The following is a 16283-nucleotide window of genomic DNA, read 5'->3' as shown; positions in this document are numbered from 1 at the left end:
AGGAAGACAATAAAGTGGGAGGAGAGAGTAATGTATTTGACATTAGTCAAACTAAGGACATTGTACATGCACTGCAAAGTAAGGAAAATCTACTCCACCATGGGCCTTGATCTTGTTTCTGATTGGCCTCTGTATTTTACGCACTCTTAGAGGACAAACAATACAGACTCCATCAACATCTTCACCTCATGTGTACTCTGAGACGTATTATCCTGAAGCTATCCTGTATCATCCTGAAGTGGCTCTCCAGAGATAGCTGGTCAGAGTGTGGTGCATGTTTTGGCAGGTGCCGGAGATACTCACGGGGTTTCTTGGTGGTGGCGTTGATGGGCTGGGACTGGGATCCGGTGCCGGCCGTGTTGAAGGCGCTGACCGCCAGGTAGTACTGGGTGCTTCCCCGCAGGCCACTGATGTTCACCGCTGTGTAGTTGGCGGATATCCTCACCTTGCCCACTGTGTCTGGTTTGGTGTCATCCTCCCAGTACACCACCTGATGGCCGCAGGGAATGAGAACGTCAGGTTTTCTATTTAGGTTTTTTTGTTGTTGTTTGTTTGTGTTGTTGTTGTTGCACCGATACATTGAGTTGAAGCCATGCTTGCCAAAGTGCTAGAGGACCCAATAAAAATTTTACCTCATCTAAAGACAGACTCAGGTGTGATGTGAAATACACTTTGCCACTTCCTTTTAACAGCAGCTATTGCAAGGACACTTTCTCTGTGTCCATTCAGTAGATGATTCCATTAGCACTTTCAGAAAACCGCTTATATAAAAGACCCATTTGTTTACCATATTTGTAAAAATCCTAAAATTTCAGATTTCAGATAAATCCTTGTGGCTAAAAAACACTCCTTAGCCACGGATATGACTAAACGCTGTAATTACATTGCAGCAAGGCAGTTATGACGAGGTGCATGTGTCATTGACATTTGCTGTATTACAGTGGAGCATCGTCCCAGCTGACATTTTTTCCCCTTGCACACGCTAATGACCCTGACAATGACAAACCTCACTAATTGCTAACTAATTACATTATCCCAATTATGTATGTTTAATAGAATTTCACAATGCTAATTTTCAATTAACACAATCTATCTGTGGGCTAAGAGATGTTTAATGAGGGTAAAAATCCAATATCCGCCCTAGGACGCATGCGGTATTAATGTTTGTATATGGCGTTAAGTCAATAAATAATTAGAGAGGAAAATATACACTGTACCCATGGGCCCCAATTTGCTTAGCTGCTGCATTGGGGTTAGATTACATTTACAAAACCAACAGCAAGTCTAAGGATGTGTGAGGATGAATCTATGCACCAATCAATCACTGAATAAAAAATCAGAGCAACAATCCATCAGTGAATGACTGGAACATTTTGGATTCTGACCACTGAACCATCTGCAGCCAGATATGCATTCACAAAGACTGACTTTTTTTCCCCTTTTTTCTTCAGACCTTTTAAAAAAAAAAACGCTCTTCAGTGACATGATGGTCTTCTTCTCTTGCACAATATACCCAGCACCATGGCAACCGTGGCTTTTTTCTGTGCCTTGGGCAGAGAGAAGGAAGGGGGCGCTGGGTGAAGAAGACGCTGCGCGGCTGTTTTTGCATCTTTAAAAAGGGATGCTTTCAGAGGAGGAGAACAGAGAGGTGGTGGTGATGGGTGGTGGGGGTGTTGGGTGTGTGTGTGTGTGTGTGTGGGGGGGGGGGGTGGTGAGGCTGGTAGGGGCCATCTGAAACTGACAGCGGCTAAATGGAAGCGCCGCCTGCCTCACACGAATGCTCCCGGTGACACTTTGAGAGCACCAGGACAACAGGCCGGCGTAGCCAAACACACAACGGCCAATTAAGCACACGATTCGTGCCGGACCCCAACACAAATATGAAAGGAGGGATGTGTACTCGGCCACAAAGGACAGCTGGACATGGAGATGGAGGAGGAGGATGAGGAGGAGGAGGAAGAGAGAGAGAGAGAGAGAAAGAGAGAGAGAGAAAGAGCTCAGGGCCGTACCTCGTAACCCAGCACCCTCTCAGGGATGGAGCGCAGCGGTTCCCAAACCACTTCAATCTCAGATGCCGACACACTCCGGCCCCTGGTTCTCACTGGAGCCAGGCTCGGCACTGCAGCAAACACAAACACACACAGAGGAGGTGGGGGGGATTCCCATTCCATCAAATTCCATCCACAGCCCCCCCCCCCAACACATACACACACACACACACACACACCTCCCCACGCCCCTATCTCCTCCCTGAGTTTAATGGGATCTGTGAGTGACAAGACAGAAGGAGAATCTGCACCGCAAATTCAATTAACATCATAGCTCACTTATAGTGCTGTAAGTGCCTGGCAGGATTTCCTGTAAGCTACCGCTGCAATAACTAATATCAGGTTGACATTCATAGCTAAGGAAAGGAAGGGGGGGGGGGTAGAAAACTGCCTGAACCAACTTACTTTATCATTATTATTCAAGGTCACGCCTGAGTGTGTGTCTGTCGGTGTGCATGTGAGTGTTTCCATGCGAGTGTGTGTGTGTGTGTGTGTGTGTGCTTCTGTGGGAGATGTATGAAGAGATCAGACAGGTTTCCTACAGGCTGCTTTTTCATTCTCCTCCTCACCTTCCTCAGCTGAGAACACAGTGGCCACAGAGCTGAAGGGCCCTTCCCCGCGCTTGTTGAAGGCGCCCACCTTCACGTCGAACGGCGCAAACGGCGGGATGGTGTCGTTGCGCAGGACGTACTTGGCCAGGCCCGGCGTGGAGACGACAGCGCGCGTCCAGGTGACGGATCCGGCCGGCCGCAGGGCGATGATGTAACCGAAGCCCTCGCCATTTTGGAGTTCCTCGGGCACAGGCTGAGAGTGAAGCACAAAACTATAGTGATATTAAAACACATAGAGACAGAGACACAGACTGCCCCGCATCCACCGACACACACACACACAACACACACGACACACACACACACAGAGAAAGAGAAAGACAGAGAAAGAGAAAGACAGGACACAGTATCAGAAAGAGAGAAAAAGAGAGCGAGTGAGAGAGAGAGAGAGAGAGACGTGCTGGACAAAAAGATGGAAGAGGAAAAAAAGAAAGAAAGAAAAAAGGACACTCCACCGAGACTGAACAGCCATCATCAAAGCCCCTATAGGCTCCGATAGCATCCAAAGTGTCCTCTCTCTGGGGACCTGGGAAATAGGCTGGCGTGTGTGTCTGGAGACATATGCAGGCGGCTCAGTACCACCAGGGAGCAGAGCAGGGGGGGGGGACTGGCCTTGATCACTCAGCCCTATCTGCTCTCCTTTAAAGCCCACTTTATATTCATTTGGAATTAATACTGGCCACGCACAACTGCCGCGCGCCTGCCAGATGTTGCTCAAATGCAGGAAACGGCTCCACGGCTAAAAAAATCTAGGCTACTTTGGGTCAGTGGGGGAAGACAAACATGGCCTGGCCAAGCAACGAGGAGATGAATTCAAAGACAAACACGGACAGACTAAGGGCGCCATTTGAGGAGAGAAAAAATGTACGAGTCTGAAGCAAGAATGCAGACCACTATCCCCCGAATGCAATTTAAAACACATCCACGGGCGATAAATAAACACACTCTCTAATAACCATCTCCAGAGAGTGGCTCTTTATTGCCTTCAATAACCTCACTGAGGTTTTCATTTAAAAAACAAACAAATAAGCAAATAATGACACTATGGAGAAAAGAGTGAGGTCGTCTGTATACATGGCCCTCAGTGCCTTGGCCACATTCATGACGTCAGCTTAGTACCCCCCACCTGCTGCTAAGAGGGGTGAAAGGAAGCCTCGAGGCCATGGCACAGAGAAAGGCGGTGTGGGATGTGTGTGTGTGTGTGGGGGGGGGCCCTGGGGGATGGGGGGGTTTCGCTCTACTAGAGATCATAAAATTGCTTCATTCGATTCTGGACAATTAAGCAAAGCCATTATCGGGCTGTGGCACGAACAGTAAAAAGCTGACAAATGACTTACCTCCCATGTTATAACTAATTCCGATTTTGTGCCGCCCCCGCCTCCGACATCAGTGGGAGCTGTATCCGGGACTGCAGGGTGGAGAGAGGGGGAGAAAAAAATCCACAAGAGCTCAATTACAGCGCCATTCACTTAAACAGGCTCAACCACTGGCCAATATATTCCCCTCCCTGACACAGCTTTATAAATTCATTTTATGTTTAAAAGCCCCCCCCGACCCCCCTCATCCTATCTCAGTTACTCACTCACCCAATCTCCCTCTTCACAGAACTCATCGGCAGTCCATTTTATTTATTTATTATTTATTAAAGAGAATGTTGTCTTTCAAAAATGCCAAATGTCACAATGAATAAATAAGCTACTCTCTGTTAAGCATAATATCTATGCACACCATTTTGCTTGACAGCTCTTTGTGCAATGCAAGACGCCGCCGCTACAGATTTGTGGAGCACTCGTGTGCATCCGCATGTGTGCATTTGCCTCTCCAAACTAAATGATCCATCATATTTAATCTGTCAAATCAGCAACCGCTTCAAAAAGTGGTGAATGTCAGGGGTGTGTGTAGTCATCCGAGCATGAGTGAGTGTACTTTTTGGTGTGTGTGTTTGTGTGTGTGTGTGTGTGTGTGTGTATAAGTGAGTGTGTGTGTGTGTTAAGAGACAGGACTCACTAGCATCCTCGGTCCGTGTCTTTAGGGACGGTGGACTGGGCTCTCCCATCCCAACGCTATTACTGGCCACCACTCGAAACTCATACTCCACCCAGGCGTTCAGGCCCACCACTGTGGCAGTCAGTGTGTTTCCATTGATGACTTCTGGGACTAGTAGACACATACACACGCACACACACACACACACACACACACACACACACACAGGTGCATACACACAAGCACAAAATGGGTTGTAACAAAACAAAATGGATTGTGTACTACGTTATTATTACAAATTTCATTTAATTACAATCTAACTTAAACTATACTTTACTTCAAATATTCCTGCAATGTCAGGTCAGTTTCAGCATAAATCTGTCATATCTATTTCCCTCCCTGCCTTGGGGCAGTCCTGTGGTTGGCAGCCCATGTTACCTGTGTCCACTGCCTGCCAGCCCACGGTGAAGGGGGTGCGGGCCTGGACCACATAGCCTGTGATGGGGCTGCCGTTGTCCCGGCCGGGTGTCCAGGAGAGCTGCGCCGTGCTGTCTGTGATCTCCTCCACCAGCACCGTCTCAGGGGGCCCAGGGGGGCCTGGCAAGCACACAGATACAGGAGCCTGGTTATCAAAGCCTCCGACCACCACAGCATCCACCCACTCCACAACACACACACACACACACACACACACACACATATGAACGTACTGTCACACACACAGCAACCACACACAATCTCTCTCTCTCTCTCTCAAACACACACACAGAGTATATACATTACACACACAGACACACAGTATACATTACACACACACACACACACACAAAGACACACAGACACAGACACACACACACACACACACACACACACACACACACACAGTCTAAGCGCAGCACCTGCAGTTAGTGAAGCAGTGTTTCTCTCCTGATTCAGCTCGCTGCACTGCTGGCTTGCAGGGTGAGGGAGGGTCACATGAATGCAAACAGTGCACGGCAGGTTCATCAAAGGTTACGGAGTGGAACCCCTCCCCTCCCCCCCTCCCCCGCGATGTGATGGCTTCTCTGTGAATAACGGCAGGTGCACCTCCCCCATCCTGCGCTATGCCTCCACGTCTCAGGTTCTGAGAATGCCTCCATGTTTTGTTTTCCTGCGCCTGCATCTTTCAGCTCCACATCTCTCGGCCGCTCCTCTCCTCTCCTCTCCTCTCCTCTGCTCTGCTCTGCTCTGCTCGGCTCTGCTCTGCTCATATACATTTCTGTGGGGCCACACGCACGTGTGTGCCTGCGTTCAGTGTGCAGTGTGTAAATGAGCCAATTAGAGCTGTTCTGTGTGATAAACAGCTTCTCTCCAAAGCACCTGGGACACACATGATGACGGCCGCAGCCCAGGAATACCAATGTAGATCAACTGCCGCACACCGCAACCGCTGCCGCTGTCACCACCAATCAGCATCTGCTGCTCATGCGCCGGCCCATCATTGGTCTTCAAAAAAATATTTTGTTTTTTTCTTGGAATACTGTTTGCACGACTAGGCTATATTATGTGATTAATTACACGCGAGTTGCCAAGTCCATCTGTCATATAGGGTTTATGTGGGTCACCAGACACCTGTACACACATACATACACATACCACCAGACACACATACATACTTTGTTTATACAGAGATGATTAGATCTGTACATGCCATGTCCACACATTGGGCTACATCTGCCTGTATGTGTAATTGCCTCTGCGGTTGTACAGGCAATTTTAGAAATTCACTTCATATTTCATTTCACAGGCTGATGGAGGCTATTAATAATTAATGGAATCATAATATGAACCTTCTACTATGTGCCTCTATTACGGAACCATGAGATAGCTGGAATCCAATCCTATAAGCATTCCATTCAATACCACTGGGTGTGCAGCAGCAGGACAACACTTTTCCCAACAAATAAATGGTGAAACTGAAATGGATTGTGGGTAAAAAAAAAGCTAACTGGCTCAAGGCTTGATAAAGATGAATTTCTTACCTTTAACGATCAGTATGGCATCCGCTGACATATGCTCCACGTCAGTATCAATAAGGCAGACGTACTTGCCGCCGTGGTTCAACTGGATGTTTCGAATCATCAGATCCCCTGCAATAGACTGTAAAAAGGAAATGCACAAAACACAGCCATGACCACAGGTTGACGATGGAGCAACGTGGCTTTTTGATTTTGGCTAATTGCAGCTTGCTAGGAAACATTCTCGGGGAGCAGAAACTAATGAGGCTAAGCCAGGGACACAGCGAAAACAAAAGTGTTGATTCTCTGGCCTTGTGAGCCGAGCACAGAGCTATGAATGCTGGTAGACATCAGCCCCTGCCATGCTGAGACTCACGGCATTGAGGCTCCAGTGAGACATTGCACAAGCCCCAAACCCACTCACACCCCGACACAGAAGGACTCGGAGGACTCGGTGACGGAGCTAGACAGGAAGGAGAATGGACACAGACAACTTCAACAAATCATCCAGTGGCCTGTCCTCCAGGATCTGTCACCCCCCCCCAAATATCACCCACCCCCCATTGTTGCCACACCAGAAGCAACTGTGCAAACACATCCTCTAATTGGTAAGACGATCCTAATTATTCCCTGATTATGAGAGCCCAAACGCTAGGCTAGAGCGGCAACACAGTCACACAGTGTGGGCAAATACTGTTTCAGATAAAGCACCCTGCGCAGGGAGGTGAACATTAGTGCAAGTGCAAGAAACAAATAGGCCTAATAAAGAGTCTACTGCTGGAAACAGTGCTTCTCTCATTTTCTCATTCCATCCCCCCCCTCTCTATCCATCTCTCTCTCTCCAACTCTCTCTCTCCATCTCTCTCCCTCTCTATCGGTATCAATGCATTGCTTTTTATTTGTTTATCTTAAAACTAACAGGGTCAGAAATCACCAGTCATTAAAATCTTTAATTTCTGTTTTTCCAGGATTCAATTTCTCAAGTGGGTTGATGCAAGTGCATCATATATTTACACATAAATGCATGATTTATTTGAAGAAAAAAAAAGAAGTAAAAGATAAATAGTTTTATTTCACACAGAATTTCCTGCAAAGAAACATCTTCTCAGAAAACCGCAGGCTTCGGAAATATTCATACTCCTCTCTTTCTTTCTTCACACTTTCCCTCACGTTGTGTCTTATCCTTGGGGATTCTTTTTGAACTGCTGCTCAGTTGAGTCGCATGCACACGCACACACACACACACACACACACACACACACACCACACCACTCACACACATGCATGCACTCCCACACACACACACACACTCACACACACACACACACACACACACACACACACACACACACACACACACACACACACACGCACAGTCCCAGACTCAACTGAGGCATAATCCAGGTTAGAGACAGTGCTGGGGTGCCAGATCCCGTCAGGCTTTCCAGGGCCATGGCTGCTGTGAGCATGCTTCAGCTGGGCTCCAATTGCGCATGAAGGCACGAAGATCTGGAAGAGGCCTCCAGGGGCCATGAGAAAGCCGAGGCGCATAGACGGCCACACCAGAGGCCAGTTCCCCAGCTAAAATAAGCCAGGGGCGTGGGGCTCTGCCTATATGCTGGCCACCAGTAATCCTTCGCAGGGAATCAATGGTTAAATCATCTCTCTGCTCGCACTTGCGCTTCCTCCTCCCACCCCTCTCCACTCCGCCCCTGAAAGCCAGGGAGTTATGGGGCAGATCCGGTTTAATTATGCTAATGAATTCATCAGAAGCCTGTTAATCTCTCTCCGAGCAGAAGACACCGAATCTGTGAAAACGGCAACTCATTACGCACGTCTGCACATGTCAAAGTCATCTATAATTGCCATTTATAAGCAAGCGGGAGCCTGAACTTTACATGACCACTATTGGGGATATGTTCAACAAGCAGTGACTCGACTTTATCTGCCTAGGCTCTACACACAGTCTTGTTTGCAGTACATATCCTTCAATGGACCTTGGATGAATAATACATTTATCAAACACTGATTTTTAAAAAAAATGCCAGAGACAATGTACGAACAAAAAAGCGAGTCAGTTTCTGTTAAAAAGAACATATGTCCGACAAAGAGCCTGTTTCTTATCGCTTATCTCTGTGTGCCGATTTCAAACCCGCCAATCCAGCCTTGCCCTTGGTTACCACCAGCCAACTCATTAGTAAATTATTTCAGGGCATGAGTTACATAAATAGGTATGCAAATTCAATTACAGAACAGAGTAATGATAAGAAATGTTCTCCCCGAGGGGGGAAATGAGGGAGGTTGGATGTGTGTGTGTGTGTGTGTGTGAGAGAGAAAAAGAGTTTTAATTGATATGAGGGCCTTTCCCAGTTGCACTGCATTGAGATCACTCTGTTGAGAAGCTCACAGAACGGTAACTCATTTTGCACGGTGAGTCTTGTGTGTTTAAATGTAGAACCTCTGGAGGAGAGGACCCACCCTGCACTACACACCTTCAGCTATTCTACTAATGAGCAGCAGACTCGGACAAACAGGAAAAAAGGTAATAAAACAAAATAAATGAGCAGCTTACATCTATGAGCCATTCTTTATTACTATTTCAAATGCGTCAGTTTGAAGCTTATTCCAAAAAAAAGGGAAATTTGCTATTAGGTTTTATGCAGTGGAAGCAGTTTTCAGTCAGTCATAATGTCCCCTTTATGGTAGGATTAGATTAAAATGCTCATTTATATAAGCCCACACTAAAATTCACACAATGTGCAGTTATGAATCTGTGGCAACTGGCTTACTTAACTTTCAGTAAAACTACCAGTACTATGACAATTCTGTCTATTCAGCAAATTACTTCATCATAGAGAGCATTAGAAACAAAAGAAATGTCAATGTCAAAAATGCTGCATTACATAGAAGCTCACTAATTCTGTGGTCATAAACAAATATAGCTCAGTCCACCAGTGTGTGACTCACCCCGCCTACTCTCTCGAAGTGATCGCCATCCCGATCAAAGTCCACAAGCTGCCCGTTGAATGCCCAGGAGAAGGACACATCCAGAGCCGGGTCGTGGGCTATCTGGCAGGGAAGCACGATGCTCTCGCCAACAATGATTTCCATGTTGCTTGGTCCCACAGTGATCCTGGTGGGCTCTGTTCAAAGAGTCAAAACATTCTGGCATCAGAGGACCGGCTTCCCTTACATCAGACAGCGCACCTGGCAGCTGCCCCAGTGTTCCATCAACTCTTCGAAAACAGTTTAGAGAGACAGAGGAGCCATCTATTTTCTATGGCTCCATTTAAGCTGCAGACACTGAGACGTTTCTCAGTCACATATGACCATGGTAACTTACACAACATATTTCAATCAGCCATGATTGCTGTGCTCAAGCTGCAAGGCAGCGGACAAAGACTTTGGACATGCCAGATATCCAACATGATCGATCTACTGTAGAACTGGACCGCTGACGGTTACATAAAGTTAGACGGGTCCAACTGAATCGGGTCCAAGATTGTGCAGTGTCTCTCAGGCTTTAGGATGAGGGATCTGTATTCTTTCTATCTATCAGTCTATGGAACAGTGAAATCACAACAACATTAGAGTTAAGAAAATGTTTGCAAAAGCAAAACTACCAGCATGTCGTGCATAAAGTGCTTTGCAGTATGGGTGTGTTGTGAGTGAGAGGTCACCATAATTAAATTACTCCCGATTAGTGGGTTCAGCGGTCGGTGCATACCAAACGGCTAATGAACAAAACAACGGAGACATACATGCTTAAGAGGGTTAAGCTCACACATTACATACTCTGAACCATAAGTAATGACCCCTGAATTAGATCTCAGAGAGGAGCCTCGACCCATAATTGTAAATCTGTAAGAAACCTTTTTGCAAAGCAGAAGAAACTAGATCTCCTGAAAAGAGGATAGATCTGCAAATAAAATCCAAAAGCAAATTTGCTAGAAGTGGTAGTGACAAAGCAGATTAATAACAACAAAACACAGAGTACGAAAAATATATATATGTATGTGCACAGCCGCGGGCGAAAATAATCCTCTCAAAATGATTTTAATAGGCAGTGAGACAAGCATTAAAGTTATTTTGCCAAAATGTTGGTGATCCATCTTAGGAGGGACACTCAATTTGTGCAAATGTGTCTAGGGATGCTGTGGTTGGCTTACACACATTTTTTCTACCCTAAATCCCAAGGAACTTGACAAAAATATTGCTACGCTGTGAAGGGAAATACAAAGAACCTAAAAAAAAGGATAATCCAATACAGCTGTGTGTGATGGGATCCGACCTTTCGCTTGAGGCCCTGGCTGCTATATTTACAGGTTTGTGACAGTGTGCTAGTGCCCCATTGGTGTGATTTTACCTGTAATTAGCAACCTTCCCATTGCGCTAGCCGTCCCAAATTGATTTTTAGCAATGCATGTGTAGCTTCCTCCATCCCTCCTGGTCACGTTGGCAATTTTCAAAGTACCATTGGGAAAGAGTGTGATCCTAAGGGAGAGCAGAGAAGAAACCACAATCAATGCATCTTCTTCTGTGCTGTACAGCCCGAGCATAGTGCACTTCAGTTTCTTGGAGCTAATGGTCTCTCGTGGGGCCTGGAAAGCCCTAAGTAATGTTTTGTTGGATATTAGCATATCTTTTCCCCTGTTTTAGCCTTTGGAGAGAAACAGTGTATTGACTGTAAAACAGATGAATTGTTAATGAGAGGAAATGGAGAACACTGTAAGTGGTTGTTGAGACACAAGCACGGAAAGCGGTACATTTTCATATCTCTTCCCAAGCTGATACCACCTGCCACCCTTGCAATAAATTAGCATTGTCCTTCAGATTGGTTTCTGATATGGAGAAAGCCCAGCTAACACGTCAGGTAAAAAAAAATCCACTGTGGTGGCTGTTGAGAGAGGACAAATTGTGCGTGCTGTTCTGTTTAGACTGTTTCACACTGTTGAAATGAAATTGCACTACTGGGAAAAAAACAAGCTAAAACATCACTCTGTCTCCAAAACCAGGGGAAACCATTTTTGTCCCTCTTACCTTTCGCTTCTCTGCAAAATCTCATTTCCCTTCTTCCACAGACTGATGGCCTGAGGGTAGGCCTGAGGCCTGCATTCCATGGTTACCTCGCTGCCTGAGCGCGCCTTCTGAAGTACTTGCAGTGGACTCTTCGAGAAGCTCGGAGGTGCAGCTGCGTGACACACATAATCACAAATGTGCGCGATTGATCAGCGAATTTGAACCATGATGAAAAAAAGTGATTAAAAACAATCAACAGCGACTCTGCAGCTTGAGTCTCCATCGCCCCTCTGACAGAAGAGGTTTTACAGGCTCTTAAAAACGCTGCCGGGGTGATTTGGTGTTTTTATTTTTCTCTCTGTGAGGCACCGAAGCCAGCCAGTCACACTTTGCGGAGCTTTGTGGTTATGTTGTGCTCGGCATTGAGAGCGAACCTTTATTATTTAAAATTGCCTTTGCTGCCCCTCCTGATGGGTTAGTTATGTAGATGCCCCTGCAGCTACTCAAATAATCAATATGTCATTTACAGCAGACAGTCTTCTGATGCCACAATGTAATCCCTTTCTTGGTGGTATTGAAATCAATATGATGAGGGCTTCAAAGGCAAAAGAACTCTTGAGATGATATATATGATATTATCTAGGCTCCTGCTTTCTCTCAGATGTTCTTAGGAGCTGTTGGGTGAGCTACATCATCTCTAAAAGGCCCTAACAATGGACAAGATTGTCATCGCACAGAATGGGATGAAGAAGTAATGCACAAAGCAATCTTACCTAACACCATTAGCTCGGCGCTGGCATAAATAATGCCATGTTTGTTTTCCGCCACACACTGATACATCCCGACATCTGACAGGTTTAATGAAACGATGGAAAGAACGCCATTCTCGATCTGCACTCGGCCCTGTAGGGAGAACACAGCACACAAATCTGCATGCACTCCGACTGGGCAAGCCTATTATGGGAGCAGGCATAAATACAATTACTCAAACGTTGTTGAGGAGACATGGGAGCAGAGGAGAGAGACAGAGCAGAGAGAGAGAGAGAGAGGCCCGGAGAACTGTCAAGATGATTGGAAGACCAGTCTACGGTGTGAGTGGTTTTGGACTTGGCTGGGAATTGGGGTGGGTAGACGCGGTGTGTTTGGGTGGAGGCAGTGTGTGGTGAGGTAGGGGGTAGCTGGTGGAGCATGAGGGAGGGCTGGGAGTGTGCGCTCGGTGGGGTGGTGTCTGGGTAAAAAAAAAACGCTGACCTGCAGCTGTGATGAACAGAAAAGTGGTCTTGACAATACCAGTGGCACACTAATACGCTATTTACTTCCCGTGAGCGTCCAGTCGGAAAAGTGACTGTGAAAGGTCAGAATATTTTCTGCTGAGGTCTCACTAATAGCGCATGGAAGCTTAACCCCATCAGCTGTTTGCCATGCCGACGAGGCGCACGGACGCTGATCTTAAGTGGCAGTGAAAGAGGTCACTCCTGCCTGGTTCATCTGAGACGCGGCGGCCAGCGGGAAATGCTGGCCGTATGCAGATATTCCGCACGTCGGCCTCGACGCGCACTCTCACCCTCTTTACAGCGCATCTATGAAATCAATTATGACGTTTTTGCTGAATCACAGGACTAACTCCATGTAGTGTACTGACTTGACCAAGCGTGTGGAATGCCGAGGTCCAAGAGTTGAAAAACACAGCACTTTGATTTAATTTGCACTTTGAGCCTTTAAAAGTGATGATTGAGTCTCAAAATCTCAAAGTGCAAAAGCATGTACCCTATAAATCCCCACAGACGTCCACACAATGTTTTCGCATTAACAGGCTGTGTGGATTCATACTGTGGAGCATTATAGCTACTTTTACAGCGCGGTACACTGCATGATTAGATTGGGATTTCTTTACCTCTGCAGCTAGCATCTCTCCATTACGCAACCAGCTGTAGGATGGCTTGGGTCTTCCACTCGCTTTACACTCCCAGGCTAAATTGTCCTCGATCGACAGGGCTGCGTTCATCATCGTTTGGAGCCAGTGGGGCTTGGCTGTAAAAGTGCAAAACCACAAAAATAATTAAAAAGTGAGCACAGTCTAAAAGAGGGAAAATTATGTGAGTTTAAGTAAAGTCTCCAAGTTTTGCATTAAGCATTTTTCCTTCATTTAGAAGAAGCAATCCTATTTAACACTTGTGATGAAATTTAAATTCGCTTCAATTTTACAGTTATGAGCAGGGGTGAAAGTAGGCCGGTATGGTCCAGTGCTGCATAACCACTAAAATATTCACTGGCAGTATGCAGCACTGGGAAGAGAGGAGAGCAGGTACAGTACCCGCCAAAACCAGGGCTGCCAACTCTCACGCATTGGCACATCCCACTCCCTCATGCCACACACGGCTTTTCCCACCCTAACGTTTGTCTATGCTTCCTCCAATGCATTGATTTTTAAATTAAACTGACGACGAGATCTGTGCTATGGAAGACCGTTTCCACCAATTGGGGGGCGTCAGGATGTTGAGGTACCAAGTCAGAATTTCGAGCTACTCAGTATCTCAATATTTTAACTTTTTAATCTTAAAATGTTAACTAACACACACTTTCACCTGTAACAAATTTTACTCCAATCTGAATAAAAAAAGTAAGCAGCTCTGCTGATACTCAGAGGAGAAGAGAACAATATGATGTGGTGAAGGTTATGCTAGTAGTACTTATATGAGTAGAAACTACGTTCACCCCTGGTCACAAGTAAGTCTCTCCTCTCCTCTCTAGTGCACTCTCTCTCACACACACACTCTCTGCCTCTCTCCTTTGCTCTCTCCTGATTTCACACACCAGCACACAAAGCTCTAATCATTAATAATGACTCTCAAAAGATTGCCTTGTTGAGACACACTAAATCTACATCATCCCGTTAGGCATTCAGAGTTCCGCAGCAGTGTCCAAGGTTTTAAACCAAAAACAAAAAGAAGAAAGGAAAATAAGAAAAGAGTTGATGTTGTCACATGTTTATATGCAGTGCACAAAGCTTGTTTCCAATCACCATCACTGTTCACAGAAATATATATGAAAGAGAGAACTGATTCACATGACGCAAACAAACTCATATTCGCAACACTCAAAGGATGTCTTTTTTCTGTGCCACTGTCTTCCACTGCTTTCCACTGCCTCCACATTCATGCTCACAGCCTTGTTGTGATGCTTGATTCAACTAGACCATGCCTGTAGAGCAACTTTTATTTATTTTTTTCCCCACATAAATGGTGTCTAATGTTTAACAAGCCGTGAAAAACATAGCATATGCATTCAACACTGATGTGCCCAGAATACGCCAGCCTGAGGACCTACCGTGGAAAGACAGTCTTCCCCGCACAGTGTTCTTGCCCCGGCTGTTCTCGGCGACGCATTCGTACGTGCCGGCATCTTCCTGCTGGAAGCGGGGGACCTCCAGGATGGCGTTGGAGTTCCTCAGCTTCACTTTGCTGGGGAACGGATCGCCAGACGTCTTCCTCCAGCTGATCTCTGGCACTGGGCTACATCAACATCAAGAAGCAATCAGCTGTTGTAGTTCATTTACAATATATGTAACCATTTTGAATGAATGATGACGTATTTCCAGAATATTGTCCAAGTTATTGCCCAATACTAAAATGCGGTTAACACTCCCTGTTAGTAATTCACACATAAAATGGAAGTCTTGTCTATATTATATGTATAAGTATAAGTATATATACACTCTTTTGATCCCGTGAGGGAAATTTGGTCTCTGCATTTATCCCAATCCGTGAATTAGTGAAACACACACAGCACACAGTGAACACATTGAGGTGAAGCACACACTAATCCCGGCGCAGTGAGCTGCCTGCAACAACAGCGGCGCTCGGGGAGCAGTGAGGGGTTAGGTGCCTTGCTCAAGGGCACTTCAGCCATGCCTACTGGTCGGGGTTCGAACCGGCAACCCTCTGGTTACTAGTCCGAAGCGCTAACCAGTAGGCCGCGGCTGCCCCCCAATATGTGTGAAAATGGACCAGGAATGTCATCCATCCATCCAATCAGTCAATTTCAGCCAATCAATCATTCATAACTCGGTAAGTTAGGCAGTGAATCATTATTCCATCACTAATTTAGCTTTATTCAGGATTATTTTTCCATAGTAACTTCAAAAGGAAAAATATCTACACTGCCTTCTTCAGTAATACTGCAATACAAATAGGCTATAACCTTGTGAGGTCTGGGTGACAGCGTATTGGTATATTACATTCATTCTGTCCAGTGTAGCTATTTTTTAACTCTATTAAGTAGAAAACTTCTGAAAGAAGTTTGCTTTCACAATGTGATCACCTTCAATGGCATCTGTACAACTGGCTCCCTCTCTGTCTCTCTGAAGCTTGACTCTAGACACCTTGTGAAAACTGATCATTGGGTTCAACAGCATCCCCGTTCTTCTGCCTTTTCTCTGCACAGCTGTTAGCAGCTATTGGAAAGAGAGGCCCTTTTTTAGCTCTAAGATCTTCCATTCTGTCTCAGCCCATTGCCCAGCTAACACTTAGCACTATGAGTGGGTAAATCCCGTTAAGTATAGTCCTAAGGGCATAATCCTTGCATCTCCATTTGCACAATGCAAGGAAACAAAGTGGTGTGGT

The 16283-nt window shown here is 45.9% G+C and overlaps 1 protein-coding gene across 5 annotated transcripts in view; it reads right to left on the bottom strand.

Moving 5' to 3' along the window:
- cntn3b (contactin 3b) overlaps positions 1–16283 on the bottom strand; it is a 59087-nt gene that overhangs the window by 7364 nt on the left and 35440 nt on the right. For all 5 annotated transcript variants that reach the window (XM_048254775.1, XM_048254777.1, XM_048254776.1 and 2 more), the window contains 13 exons: positions 14989–15173; positions 13556–13692; positions 12435–12564; positions 11683–11833; positions 11009–11136; positions 9610–9785; positions 6667–6784; positions 5084–5242; positions 4667–4816; positions 3997–4067; positions 2618–2852; positions 2010–2119; positions 304–490 (listed from right to left, as the gene is read on the bottom strand). In XM_048254775.1, the coding sequence (XP_048110732.1) occupies positions 304–490; positions 2010–2119; positions 2618–2852; positions 3997–4067; positions 4667–4816; positions 5084–5242; positions 6667–6784; positions 9610–9785; positions 11009–11136; positions 11683–11833; positions 12435–12564; positions 13556–13692; positions 14989–15173 (1937 nt within the window). The remainder of the gene's footprint in view (positions 1–303; positions 491–2009; positions 2120–2617; positions 2853–3996; positions 4068–4666; positions 4817–5083; positions 5243–6666; positions 6785–9609; positions 9786–11008; positions 11137–11682; positions 11834–12434; positions 12565–13555; positions 13693–14988; positions 15174–16283) is intronic.

Source organism: Alosa alosa, chromosome 10, assembly GCF_017589495.1.
Source record: "Alosa alosa isolate M-15738 ecotype Scorff River chromosome 10, AALO_Geno_1.1, whole genome shotgun sequence".
Taxonomy (NCBI): Eukaryota; Metazoa; Chordata; class Actinopteri; order Clupeiformes; family Clupeidae; genus Alosa; species Alosa alosa.
This window is presented reverse-complemented; position numbering and strand designations above follow the sequence as displayed.